Source organism: Onychomys torridus, chromosome 6, assembly GCF_903995425.1.
Source record: "Onychomys torridus chromosome 6, mOncTor1.1, whole genome shotgun sequence".
Classification (NCBI taxonomy): domain Eukaryota; kingdom Metazoa; phylum Chordata; class Mammalia; order Rodentia; family Cricetidae; genus Onychomys; species Onychomys torridus.
The window spans coordinates 120639417-120652929 of record NC_050448.1 but is presented as its reverse complement, the minus strand read 5'-3'; the positions used below and the strand labels follow the sequence as shown (position 1 = coordinate 120652929).

At 38.8% G+C, this 13513-nt stretch overlaps 1 protein-coding gene across 4 annotated transcripts in view; it reads right to left on the bottom strand.

Moving 5' to 3' along the window:
* The window catches only part of Col24a1 (collagen type XXIV alpha 1 chain), a 259667-nt gene that overhangs the window by 126882 nt on the left and 119272 nt on the right, over positions 1-13513 (bottom strand). For all 4 annotated transcript variants that reach the window (XM_036190194.1, XM_036190198.1, XM_036190196.1 and 1 more), the window contains one exon: positions 11663-11707. In XM_036190194.1, the coding sequence (XP_036046087.1) occupies positions 11663-11707 (45 nt within the window). The remainder of the gene's footprint in view (positions 1-11662; positions 11708-13513) is intronic.

The following is a 13513-nucleotide window of genomic DNA, read 5'->3' as shown; positions in this document are numbered from 1 at the left end:
GCCATCCTCCAGCTCCCTTAAAGAAGGAAATTAGAGCCCTCTTCTCTGAGGGAAGAACAGCAAAGGCTTTATAATATATTTTTAATCAGTCATTATGACTAAATTCTATTGTTGGCTAGCTCTGATATTGTATTAAAATTTTCTGTAGTTTTTTTTTAAGTTGCATACTTCTCTAGGAACTTCTAAATAATTGTCAAAAGTATGTACACATTTCTATATATGAGATGTGTAAAATTTCAATAATTAAAAGTACCATACTAATCAATTTAGAATTAATGAACACAAAGGTCATACAGATAACAGAAACTTCCAAGAGAGAAAATGGTAGGGAATTCCAGCAAAATCAGGAATGAGAACACATGATGTTTGCCTGTCTTTGACATTTTCCCTGGAACATGGCCATGCCTACTTACTTATCAACACTCCATGCTGCTTTTTCATGATGTAAGTAGATCTAGAATAAAATGGACCAGATGGCTCACACAGCTTAAATCCACTCTGCTGTGTATTTACTAGACTATAAAACAGTTGTGGAAGCCATATTCTTCACCTTTAGGAATTACCAACAACATATGCCTATTGGCAAAGAATGCTCCTCAATTCTTTTGTAAGCACTGATTCTACATCTACCACACAGTGAGGAGCATGGCAGCATCTTCAGCTAGAACACACTCTGCTTAAGAGCTAAGGATTCATGTAATAATTGAAAACATTTTACTTTTTGCAAAATGGGGTATGTAATGGTCTATTTAAAGATTTTGTTAACTGAAGCCAGAATTTGGAAGGCCAAAAAGCCTAATGTGGAATAAATCAACTTTTAGAATCAAGAAATACTATTTTTCCTCCCAAAGTCAGTAAAAACTTTAAAATGTTCTATGTCTATTTTTTTTAGTAACCACATCCTACTGATTCAGTCTAAGAGAACTATAACATCAGAATATTTCCTAGTTGAAAGAAGTGCTATACAACATTTTTATAGAAAGTTCCTATACTTAACAATTATCTTCAAAAGTCACCATGTCTTAGAGAGTGGACTGAATGCCTCATGGGAGTTCAAATCTTCAACATGTAAAGAACCATGACATGGGATGAAGGATTGCAACCCTTAGACCTTTTGAAATTTACTCCAAAATACAGTTAACAAAGCAAATTCCCTAGAATTTTGTTCTATTGCATCTTAGATATCTATTAGCTTTAATATTTGTGTTAGTGTTTTTATTTTCTTTTCAAACCTACACCCTGACCATTGTAAACTCTACTGAATTGAAGAAAATCACTCTTACTTGGCCATTTCTTACCTTTAAAATGGAAACTTTGTCTATTAATCTAGTGTGGACTTTGGGTGACAGGAGAAGCAAAATTCAGTCACACATGAAAAACAAATCCCTTCAAGCACTAAATGGGATGTGTGTTCTCACAGGAGCTATTTCTCTGCATCAAATCTGCACCTTTCACACCACAGTCTAAGGAGATGGCCACATAATCTGTTGTTGATTTAAACAGAATGGAAGGGGATGGGTAAGAAAGAACATGTCATCTGGCTGAGTATCAAAGCAGAATTCCTATTTTCTTTTGCTTTTATTTTTTGTGTATATGTACATATGGAGATACTTATGCCCATGTGCACATAGAGGCTAGAGGTTGAAGTTTGGTGTCTTCCTTTCTCCAGCTCCACCTTTGCTTGAGACAGGGTCTCTCACTGGTGGTCATTGATTGGCTAAACTGGCTGGTCAACAAGAGCTACAGCTAAAGACATCCAATCGCTGTACCCCGTCCTTTTCTACATGAGTGCTAGAGATTCAAACACATGTCCATATGCTTGTGGGACAAGCATTTTACCAATTACTCGATCTCCCCAGCACATGAATTCCTCATTTGTTTGTTTGTTTATTTATTTACTTTTATGTGTATGGGTGTTTTGCCTGAATGTATATCTGTGTACCATATACATCCCCTGTGCCTGCAGAGGCCAGAAGAGGGTGTCAGATTTCCTGGAACTGTGAGTGATAGACAGCTGTATGCCATCATGTCTATGCTGGGAATCAATCCTGGTCCTCTGGAAGAACAGCCAGTGCTGTTAGCTGCTGAGTCATCTTTCCAGCCACAAGAATTCCTTTTTAAAATATGATGAATATGAAACACCAGTGAGGGATTCTGGGAAGAATACTCAGTGTACAGATGAAAATGTGGGTCTAGGGCCAAGAAATTCACTGACCATCAGGAAGAAGTGATAATTAAGATGTGGAATATAGCAGAATTACCCTAGAGAGCATGCAGGTGGAGAGAGGAAAAGACACAGAAAATCTGCAGATTTAATTATGCATAGAAAGTAAACTGGCAAAAGTAAACTGGAATAATGTCTATGTTTTTGTTTTCAACAGTTTTCCCTCAGACTTTTTATTTTAGGGTAATTTTCAGGCTTATACCTGAAAGCTGTCTGATTATTTGTTAATTATTGGTTTCCAAATAACCAATAGTTCATTCATATTTTCAAATGAATTCTATAAACTCAGAAATTATTCTGTGGATAGTATGACTTGGAGTAGACAACTTTCTTTGTTTGAATAGATTCATGATGTGCTGGTATCCTCAGTAAGCCACTTCCATGAGCTGAAACCCACCTTCTAAAGGCGGCTGCACAGCCTTCAAGACACCACCAAGTACTTGAGGACCAAGTGTTCAAACTCATGAACATTTGATGTTTTGATGTTTCTGAGTACTGAAGATACACTATCTGTAAACACTGCTTAACAACAAAGAAAAATAATTTTGTGGAAATCCTAAATTCATTAATATTTTATGAAAATATTGTAAAAGATTGTTTTGTGTAGTCAACACACATATTTGAAAGCATAATATTATGCATCACACTAAAGAATACATACTGTTTGTACAGTTAAATTTAGGCTATACACAGATATTTCATAATTTTACAGGTTCCCAAGGGACTGGACAGGTCTATTTGGGGTCATAGAGTTTCTACTCCAGGCTCTCGCCGTATGGATATTCAAGGTTCCCCACAAAGTGTCACCCAATAGTCCTCCAAGTATCCAAGTAGAAATGTCAGCCCCTGCCATCCCCACATCGACTATCTAATTTTTATTCTCTAGGATCAAATGTGCAGTCATGAAAAAAAAAAAAAAAAAAAAAAAAGAAAAAAAGAAAAAAAAGCTCAGAATGAAGCTTTACTCCAGGCAGCTCTGGCAATGATCAGGAGGCTATGCCTGGAATGTTCTCTGAGCAGATGTGTCAGTCACACTCATGTTATGGGAAACATGAGAAAGGAAAGGTCACTCATGCTGCACTGAATTTGCCTGGCAGCATGGCTGATGATGGGTCTCTTGACAATAAATCAAGGGTGATAATGTGAATATCGACAGAACAGCTGCCTATCTTTATTGAACTTAAGCTATTTTTTTTAAGTAAGTTGGATGAGAAATAAAAGCATTTCTCCTGCAGTAACATTTGTGTTGCAATAACATCTATGCTGTGGGTCTCCCTGAGACTAATAACTAGCAGGCTAATTCACACAGAGGGGCATACACATAAAGCACAGAGCATTTTTTTCATATATGAAGAAGAAAATTAATTCTGGATGTCTTTTCAGGCTATCCTTTTAGGAAATGTGATTTTTTGTGAGTTCTATACAAAGACAAAACTAGAATGAGAAGAATCTGATGTCTCTGGATTCCCCTCACTCCCACCAACCCCAAATCACTCGGGCTAATAATGGGGGAAATGATAACATGCCACCTACAAATGCAAAGACTTGAGTTCCAGATTAATGCTTAAATCCCAAAGAAAGCTACTGAACCAGTTTTGACTTTACCTTCCTACTCTGAAAAATCACGAGAGCAAGACCCTTTCTTTTATACCATCCACCTTTAAAATCCGATTTTAACCACAAAGAAGAGCAATATTATGCAGATACTTAAGAAACATTAAAAAATCTTTTTTAACACCTCAGAAAGAGATGCACATTTTCAAAAGAAATAGAATTTAAAATTTTTCTAGTGAGGAGTTTTTTCCAGCATTCTGGATGCACAGGATCACCCAGAACCGATTTACTGATGACCTCTACAGCAGGCAGTGGTGGCCTTGAGATCCCTTTCCTCTGAATGCCTAAGTTGGCATCCTGATCTTGTATGAAGTCTTTGAAGTGGGTTCAGTGTCCTATTTAGTTTGATCTCTTCCTTGCATATGCAAATGATCACAAATATTTGTAGAAGGAAGGCACCCTATAAACCGGATACTGGTTTCTCAATTAAAATACTGAAGCTATGGAAATCCTCACAGTGTATTTATACAAACAAATCTGTGCCCTTACTTGTTTGCCTTAAGTTTCAGAAAAATAAGAATGGAAAAGTAGAAGATGCAGAGGGATGAAGTTGTCCTTAAGAGACTCTCTTTCTCCACTCAGCATTGACAAGTCTTTCTTCAGTTTTCTCATATCTATACTAAGGACTTTTGCAATCAGACTTGACTGGTCCTGCGATACCTTCAGAGCCTAAGTGGTGTGGTAGTGTGGTAGTTTAAATGTAATTGGCCCCCATAATCTTATAGGGAGTGGCACTATCAGGAGGTGTGGCCTTGGAGTAGGTGTGGCCTTGTTGGAGGAAGTGTGTCACTGTGGGGATAGGCTTCAAGATTTCATATATGCTCAAGCCATGCCTAGTGCCTCAGTTCACTTCCTGTTGCCTTTGGATCAAGATGTAGAACTCTGATCCTCTTTACCTCTATGCTGCCATGTGCTACCATGATAATAATGGACTAAACTTTTGAACTATAAGTGAGCCAACCCCAGTTAAATGTTTTCTTTATAAGAGTTGCTGTGGTCATGGTGTTACTTCACAGAAACAGAAACCCTAACTAAGACAGGTTGGATAATGTCTTTAAGATACAATGCAGAGATAGCTAAAAAGGTCCCTTGAAAAGTGAAGATCGTATGTCAGTGAAAAAAAGAAGAAGAGGCATTTCTTAAGCAAAACTGAACCCAAATGCAAAATATCTCAACTCATTGGGAAATATTACACTCAAAGGAAGTATTTCATGGTTCTTAGAAATATTTCCTGGTAATAATCTCAAGTGTTTGTTAGAGGGAAAATGATAATTTTTTTGTGACATCCTTTGGACTTCCATGTGTGGTCCATATATAAATGCAAATAAATTCATTATATTTGGTATCAGCACAAAAATAAATCAATGAATGGCAGCCACACCACCTGCTGGTTAACTTGAATGTGTTTTTGGATTTGAAGTTAAGAGTCAGAGAAATCACATTTGTGTTTATTGCTATTTTTGTTACTGGCAAAAGACAAATGAAGCAGGGTGTACATAAGGCAGACGCAATAAAAGCTGGTACGTCCTAGATAGCGTGAAACATTTTAGAGCAGGAAAAGATACACTACCGCCTGCAGCCCATTCCTGCCAGCTGTCTGTTTTTATAAACAAAGTTTCACTGGAAACAGAGCCAGGCTCATCCATCCATTGTCATCTGTGGCTAGGTTCACACTACAGTGCCACAGCTCAGGGAGTGTGACAGAGCCCGCACCTGGCCTTCTACAGAAAAGCTTGCTGAGCCCTGTTCTATGCTATTCATAGTCTTTAACAGTTAGTATCTTAGCCTTCAAGTTATACAGGCCACGAATTATTTTTTAAAAGGAGAAGCATGGATATTTTTCACTATTTCCAGGTTGTCATTTGGCCATCATGTTCTATCAACATAGTCACTTCAGCAGGAGGCACCAAACAACCCTTTATCACAGACCCTTCCATTATTTCCATCCACCTTTCTATTTTTTAAACTCAAAGAATCAACACATTCTCTATCTTACATATTTTTTAACAAAAACAATAATCTTTACCATTGTACTAACATATAAATATGTATATAAAAGAAGATACAATATACTAGTAATGGACGAAAACTTGTTGCATACAAACACAGCTTAAAGAGAAGACTGTTAGAACACTATTCCAACAAAATGTCAGTATTAGACCCCTTCTAGATGAGAACTTAACATACTATTTCCTTAAAAGCTGTGAACCATACCATAATGTCTACACCCAAGAGGATGGAAATTTGTTTTCAACCAAAGACAAAATTTCTCTATGAACACACATGTCCTTATGAGCCATGCCAAAATAACTTTTACTTCTTATTCTTAGAGCATCTTATGCAACAAAACAGAATTTTCAATAAAATCATATCTATACTTATTTTGTCATTGTCTACACCAGAAATTACCCAGGGACAAAGTCTTGTTTAACTGTATGTCTAGTACTCAGGCAGTGTTCAGTAAGTACTTTCTGATGACAGATAAATGAGTGAAGACTGAAGTCCCATCTTTCTTTGGCTGTAAAAGTCTTCCTATTTCTGGAGGCTGAGGAGATGGCTTGGCCAGCAGTTAAGAGTACATACTGTTCTTACAGAGAACCTGAGTTCAGTTCCCAGAACCCATTGTTTGATGCTGATAACTACAGGGAGATCCAATGCCTCCACTGGTATGCAAATACACACACACACACACACACACAAAAAAAAAATTAACATATTTTTAAAAGACGTGTTATTCTTCTAAAACACAGACATACAGGTTCATGATGAAGAAAAGTACTGAGGTGTGTATCTTTACAAATGGTAAAATTATTTCAAGTCCCTGGAGAATAATAAACTCATAATTTTAAGGAGCCTTTGTATTAGTGATACGGAAATTTAAATGTCTGTGAGTAAACTTAACATGATATGAAAGATCTCATCACTGAAAGCTGTAAACATCAATGAAAGAAAATGAAGATGGAAACAGATGAAAACAGAGGGTACATTCTCTGATGAGAAGAATCAATATTATGGTGATATCCTACCAAAGCAGTTTACAGATCAGTGTAGTCCCCGCCTACACTCCAGTGAGGTCCTTCACATATGCCTCTTGATGTTTCTTGTTTAGTTACTCTTCTAGTCTCTTTTGGAGACAGGATCTTTTCTAGCCCATTCCAGCTGAGGACAGCTTTGAAATCCAGACCCTCCTGCTACTACCTCCTGAGTGCTATGTTGACAGGTGCTCCTCACAACATCAGGCTTCCCTTCTAGTGTTTTATACCTTCACAGACACAATACTAGACTCTGTAATGGCTTTTTAAATCAGATCCACAATGCTGTTTCTACATTCCAAGAGTGATATGCTATGATTTTGGAAATCCTGCTTCTCAAATGTGATGTGCTATTTGTATTCTCAAGTAGCAAAAGCAGGTGTTTACTAGGAACATGGAAGTCTGCAGCCCACCCCTAAATGGCCCCAGGACAATCTGGAAACATTAGAGATTATGCCCTGTAGTCCTAACTTCATTACTATGCTACCTGACTACAGCAAGTTATTTAAATTATCAAAAATATCAACTTTTTAAAGTATAGAATAGGATTAATTACATTTACCAAGATATTTATGGATATTAAGTAATAAAATATAGCTAGAGTGCCTGGTGTCCCACAAGTTTTCTATAATGAGTACTTTATTATCATTATTAATATTATTATTATTATTTGGTAACATACTCAGTTAAAGACCTATTGGAGGCTAGCATGCATCATGGGTATCCAGTCTGCATAATCTTTCATTACTTAGGAAGCCTGTCATTCACACCACTCAGGAGGCTGACAGATTATTAACAGCTATACCCTAGGCATGTGTAGCTTAGAAACAAGAGAGGGTGGCTGACATTTTATAGGAAAATGACAATAAGACTCAGAACGTGCTGAGGTCAAATATAATGTGCTGGTAAAATGTGATATGACATTAGCTTTTCCTCTTTGGTTAAACCATGCTCACAGCTTCTGGCTCTCTTCCTTTGAGGAAACAGATCTTATGATTTAGTAGGCTGTTTTGAAGCTAGCTATCTCCCCTTTCATGAAAGAAAGAAAAAGCCTGGAACATAATGAAGTGAATTTATATCAAACTAATTCCATGGTAATTTTACCCAAGAACAGCCCTAGAAATTCTGTCAAGTGAGGGTTTGTGCTGAACACTTCTGCAAACACTTCCAGTTCCTTCCAAATACTTTCTGTTTCCATTACAAACATGTTTCCATACTTTATGGAAACTAATACTTTTTGATGATATTTTAAAAGTGAGTTTCCAGGTTGTCTTAGGATATTACAAGGTAAAACTTTGGTTTGCTCTTCCTTTTAAATTTTGCTAAATATTAGCTCAGATCTTCCTAACCATTAGCACCCAAGGATGTACGTCAAGGATGTGACACACTGATGGTCACTGTATGAAAAGAAAAAAGCCTGGAATCTGGAGATTGAAATCTTGGATCCTGACATTTCAAACCACAGCTTACAGATCATATGAATTGGACACATCTCATGGCAATAGAAAAACTTAGGATAGTCACCTTAAGATTAGAAAATATATCTTTAATAAACAGATTTTTTTTTTTTTTGGTTTCTGTTTCTCCCTCAGTTTTCATCCCTTTTTGGCTTTGAATGAACTGCTTAGAAGCCATCCAGGGCTCACTCATCAAGGCATCTGTGATTCTGAAGATTTTATAATGAAGGGTGGAATATTTGTCTTTTCACTTGTCACTTACCCTTGCACAGCAAGGGGGAGAGCAGAGAGTAGTTAGGCTGCACATGAAATCTCTCTACATTGGTAAGTTAAGAAATGTGTGAAGCAAAACTCAGTAAGCTGAGCTACACTTTAAGAAGTGTCAGGGTGACCAGACTATAAGGCAATCATGAATTTCATCAAGTGGGAAGAAATGTGATAACTGAAAATTAATGCAATCAACAACACCTTTTGGAAAATATTCTTACATCTTGTATTTAAGGTAATAGATCACTGAAAGATTATAGAGGTCACTTTTGATGTTTTCCCAAAGGTATCTGTTTTAAGAATATGACTACAAGTCTTTGAGTATCATCAATAGAAAAAAGAATTCCATAGAAGTTACTATTCCACTCATAGCAATGGCCATTGAAGTCATTGGCCCTAAATGCTCAGTGGTTAAAAAAGCACTTGGGTTCCAAACACCCATGTTAGGTAGCTCATAACCACCTGTAACTTCAACTCTAGGGGATCTGACACCCCTCTGGCTTCTGTAAACATTTGCAGTCATGTGAAAATACTCCCACACTGAAACACACATACACATAACTACATGAATCAATAGACTGGTTCTGTTCGCTCAGCTTCAGAAGGATGTACTGAGATTGGAAGAGGGAAAAGCTGCCAAGTTGGCAGAGGAGAGGAAAAGCAGGGTTATTAAACTTCTTAGAAGAAAGTCAGGGATTCCTAGAACTGGAATTATTCTTTGACAGCATATATCTCAGAACATTCCTGACAAATAATAAATAGCTTAGGAATCTAAAGCCAGTTGTACACCAAGGACTAACTACAGTCCTTCCTTGTGTCAAATGCTATAATTCATTTCTTTGACTAACCATAGAAACAAAAAAAGCTTCAATCATATTAGACATTTTGCATAAGCTGATCTATATACTACACTGAAGGGTCTTTTCTTGGCAAACACATAGATAAAAAACTTACCTTTTGGTGACTGAGGATTACCTGGAAGTAGTAATGATTCCTGTGACTTAACTTCCCTTGTCTATTTTTACTAATATTAATGGTAAAACTAAGACTTTCAGAGTATTTTTTCTTATCAAAACACCTGGACTAATAATTGTAAACAAATTAAGCTTATAAAATAACTGTGTAGAACAATCTACTTCTTCTTAAATTTTAAAATAGGCTAAGGGGGGATTTGCTCACTGAGACAAACTATTTCACTCACATGCTTTGCTTTGCGACAATTGACCTTGAATACTGTAAATATTTTCATCCTTGTAAACTCATTACTTTATGTAGGTTTGTTAAAAAAAATCTTTTTGTGTATTTGTGTGTATGCAGTACATGTGTGTGTGTGTGTGTGTGTGTGTATGCATATGTGTACACATGATCATGTGTACTATGTGTGTTGTATGTGTGTGGAGACCAGAGGTTGATATTAGGTGTCCTCTTCTACTGTTCCTCACCTTATTTTTTGAGGCAGAGTCTCTCCCTGATTGTACAGCTCACTGCTCCAGCTAGACTGACTGGCAAGCAAGCTGTAGGATTTGTTTTTTAACGCCTATCCCCCAGACTGCAGATGAGTCCTGGAGATCCAGTGTCTGCAGCAGAAAGCACTTTCTGACTGAAACATCTTCCCAACCTCATAGAAATTATTTTCAGTGGTTTTCCTCATTGTTGAAATAGATCCAAATTAAAATATTGTTAGTAGACACAATATAAATATTATATGCAAGGCATACGAGGTGGCTCAGCAATGTATGACGCTCTTGCAGAAGACCCAAATTCAGCTCCACAGCTCCAGCCCTGGTGTGGCAGTTCACAACTGCCTGTAACTTGCTCCTCTGGCCCTCTTCTGGCCATTGTGGGAACTGCACTCAAAAGCACACAAAAATAAAAAAGCATCTTAAAAAATTAAATGGCAAGACACCCTGACTGTCGGGCTGGAACTCTCATCCAGTGACTGACGGAAGTGGATGCAGAGATCCTCAGCCAGGCCCCAGGTGGGGCTCCGTGTGTCCAGTTGTCGAGAAGGAGGAGGGACTGCAAGAGCGTGAATTGTTGAGCCCAGGATTGGAAAAAGCACAGGGACAAAAGGCCAGAGGAACGGAAGCACATGAATTGTGAACCAAAGGCTGTGGGGCCCCCAGCTGGATCAGGCCCTCTGGATAAGTAAGACAACTGAATAGCTTGAACTGTTTGGGAGGCACCCAGGCTGTGGGACCTGGACCTGTCCTTAGTGCATGAGCTGGCTGTTTGGAACCTTGGGCTTACACAGGGACAGTTTGCTCAGCCTGGAAGGAGGGGACTGGACCTGCCTGTACTGAATCCAGGTTTAAATGAATCCCCAGGGGAGTCTTGGCCCTGGAGGAGATGGGAATGGAGGGGAGGGGATGGGAGGAAAGTGGGGATGGGGACGGGAGGGGGGAGGACAGGGGAACCCATGGCTGATGTGTAAAATTAAAACACAAATATAATAAAAAAAAGGGGGGGGATTAAATGGAGCTTTCTGCTACAACAGTAACAAACCTGAACAAACTGCATTTTGATAAAAATAATTATATACTCTATATATCATCCTCTGCTTGATTCCTACCCTTCAAATCTTAAGTCAGATTATCAACACGTACTATTTTTTCATCTAATCAGCTTTTTGTTGTTGTTTATTCACTGAGATGGTGTTTGTTGTGTAGACCAGGTTGGTCTTGAATTCAGGAACCTCCTCCCTTAGCCTCTAATCACAGAGCACTGACATTTCAAGCATTTCTCACCATGCCTTGTTTATGTTACTCTTTTGAAAAGGTCAATTTTAGACTGAAATCAATGAAACTGAAACAGAATGTCAAATACTACAAAGAAAAATGTCCCTGAGGTCGTAAAAATGGCCCACGTTCACTGAAAATACTCATTCTTTTTTCTTCACATCTCTTTGCATTGTAGTTTTTTTTTAATTTGTCAATAGAATCATCACATATGAGTCTAAATTTATTCCAATTCTTGCTAACATGATTATGGTTAGATCATGGTTAACATAATTCCCAGAAACACAGAGGTTGGAAAAAAATAAAAATAATAGTATAAAGCAAGCTTACGGTTTCACCAATTTTCCCAATATCTCCGTGGTCTCCTACTTCTCCCTGTTGATCAGGAATATAACATTGCAAAAATGACAATTTTTCAATAACAATAGTCACAACAGGTCATCTGTTTCCATTTTACATAATTATATAGTTGTAACAGGAAAAAAAACAGTCGATTTCAGTTATTCAAGCTTATTTACAGTATTTTTGTGAAATCTGGCCTTTTTCCCTTTTTTATTCCAACAATAATTATCTACATATTGAAGTTACATTCCCCTATTCATTACTGTGAGTCATTTTAAAGACATATTTAAGGCTGGAGAGGCAGCTCTTGCCCAGGACGCAGGTTAGTTCCAGCACCCAGGTAGCTCACAACCATCTGTAAATCCAGTTCAGTGGGATCCAGTGCCCTCTTCTGGCCTCCACAGGCACTGCACATGTGGAGTGCACACAGATACATGTAGGCAAACACCTGTACACATTAAAACTTTTAAAAGCACCTACTGCCAAGCCAAAAGACCTAAAGCCCTGATGTCAATGCTCAGGACCCACAGAGTGGGAGGAAAGAGCCAAACCCTTAATGTCGTCCGCTGACTTCACTGATCACTGTGGCATGTGTGCACACCCACATACAGAAATCATAAATGTAAAAATATTTTTAAAGCAAGTAAAAGGTACTGTGAAAGATGCTAAGACTATAATTAAAGCCCTTGCCCCAGAGGATGCTGTGTTTCCAACACAGGTAATCCTAAAGACGTCTTCAGAGCAAGGATCTGTGAGCACCAGTCAGCAGAACTGGCCACTGGAAGGCATATTTGTTCATGGCTTCTGAGGCACAATCCTGGAGTCCATGAGCTCTGAGGACCCAGGGTTTTTCTCCACTCTTCGGTAATAAATTTGGCCTAATCTGAGTTATTTGGCACCAATTTCTAAGTTAAGAAAATCCTGTTATGGTTTTTATTTCTCTCCGTTAATTTTAGTGCAGGGGTTTTAGTGTCTGGTTTGGGTGTGCTGCCCCCCAGTCGGCTACAGGTGAGGTGGAAAACTCACTGGAGCTGTCCCTGTAAGCAGGGGGTGTTGAGAGGGACGAGGAAGGGCCACTTCAGTGCGGGGACTCATGTAAGAGCAGGGAAGGGCTGATGGAAGTAGAAGACTGATTTTGAGATAACACATACAGTGGGCGTGACCGTTCCAGCGGTACACATTTAGAGGAGCGGGAACAGCGGGACATTGTAGGATGCAGTGCCTAGTTAGTGATAAAGAACCCATCTGACAACTTTTTAAGAAAATCGATGGCAGAATAATCTTTGAATAACGATTCTTTTAATCTGCCTCTTTCCTCTCCCCAAAATTGTCTTTTCCCACCAAAGGAAATGTGCCTTTGTCTCTCACAGAAGGTTTGATTGACATCCAAGAGTGAAAGTGGCCCCCATCTTGTTTTGACATTCAGAGTCAGAAGGTAAGGGGAAGAAGAGCCTTGGCTTAGAGGGAAGAGCGAAGGGGAGGGGAGAGGGAGAGAAGGGAGAAACAGAGGGAGGGAAGCAGGGACAGATGCAGGGTGAGAGAAGAGAATAAGGGGAGTGATGAGGGAGGGGAGAAGAGAGACCTACAGGCGGTGGAGGAAGGGAGGTGCAGAAAAGCAGGGAGGGAAGGAGGGAAGGAAGGGAGGGAGAGGGAGGGGAGGGAGGTGGGAAGAGAGACAGAGACACAGAGAGATAGACATAGAAGACAGAAACAGAGACAGACAGACAGACAGACGAAGACAAAGACTAGGCTTGAGTGGAAGGCGGTGACCCTTCACCAACTCCCAAGTGTTTCACTGAGCTTAGCTACTTGGTGCACAGGTCACAGGAGGCACTGGCA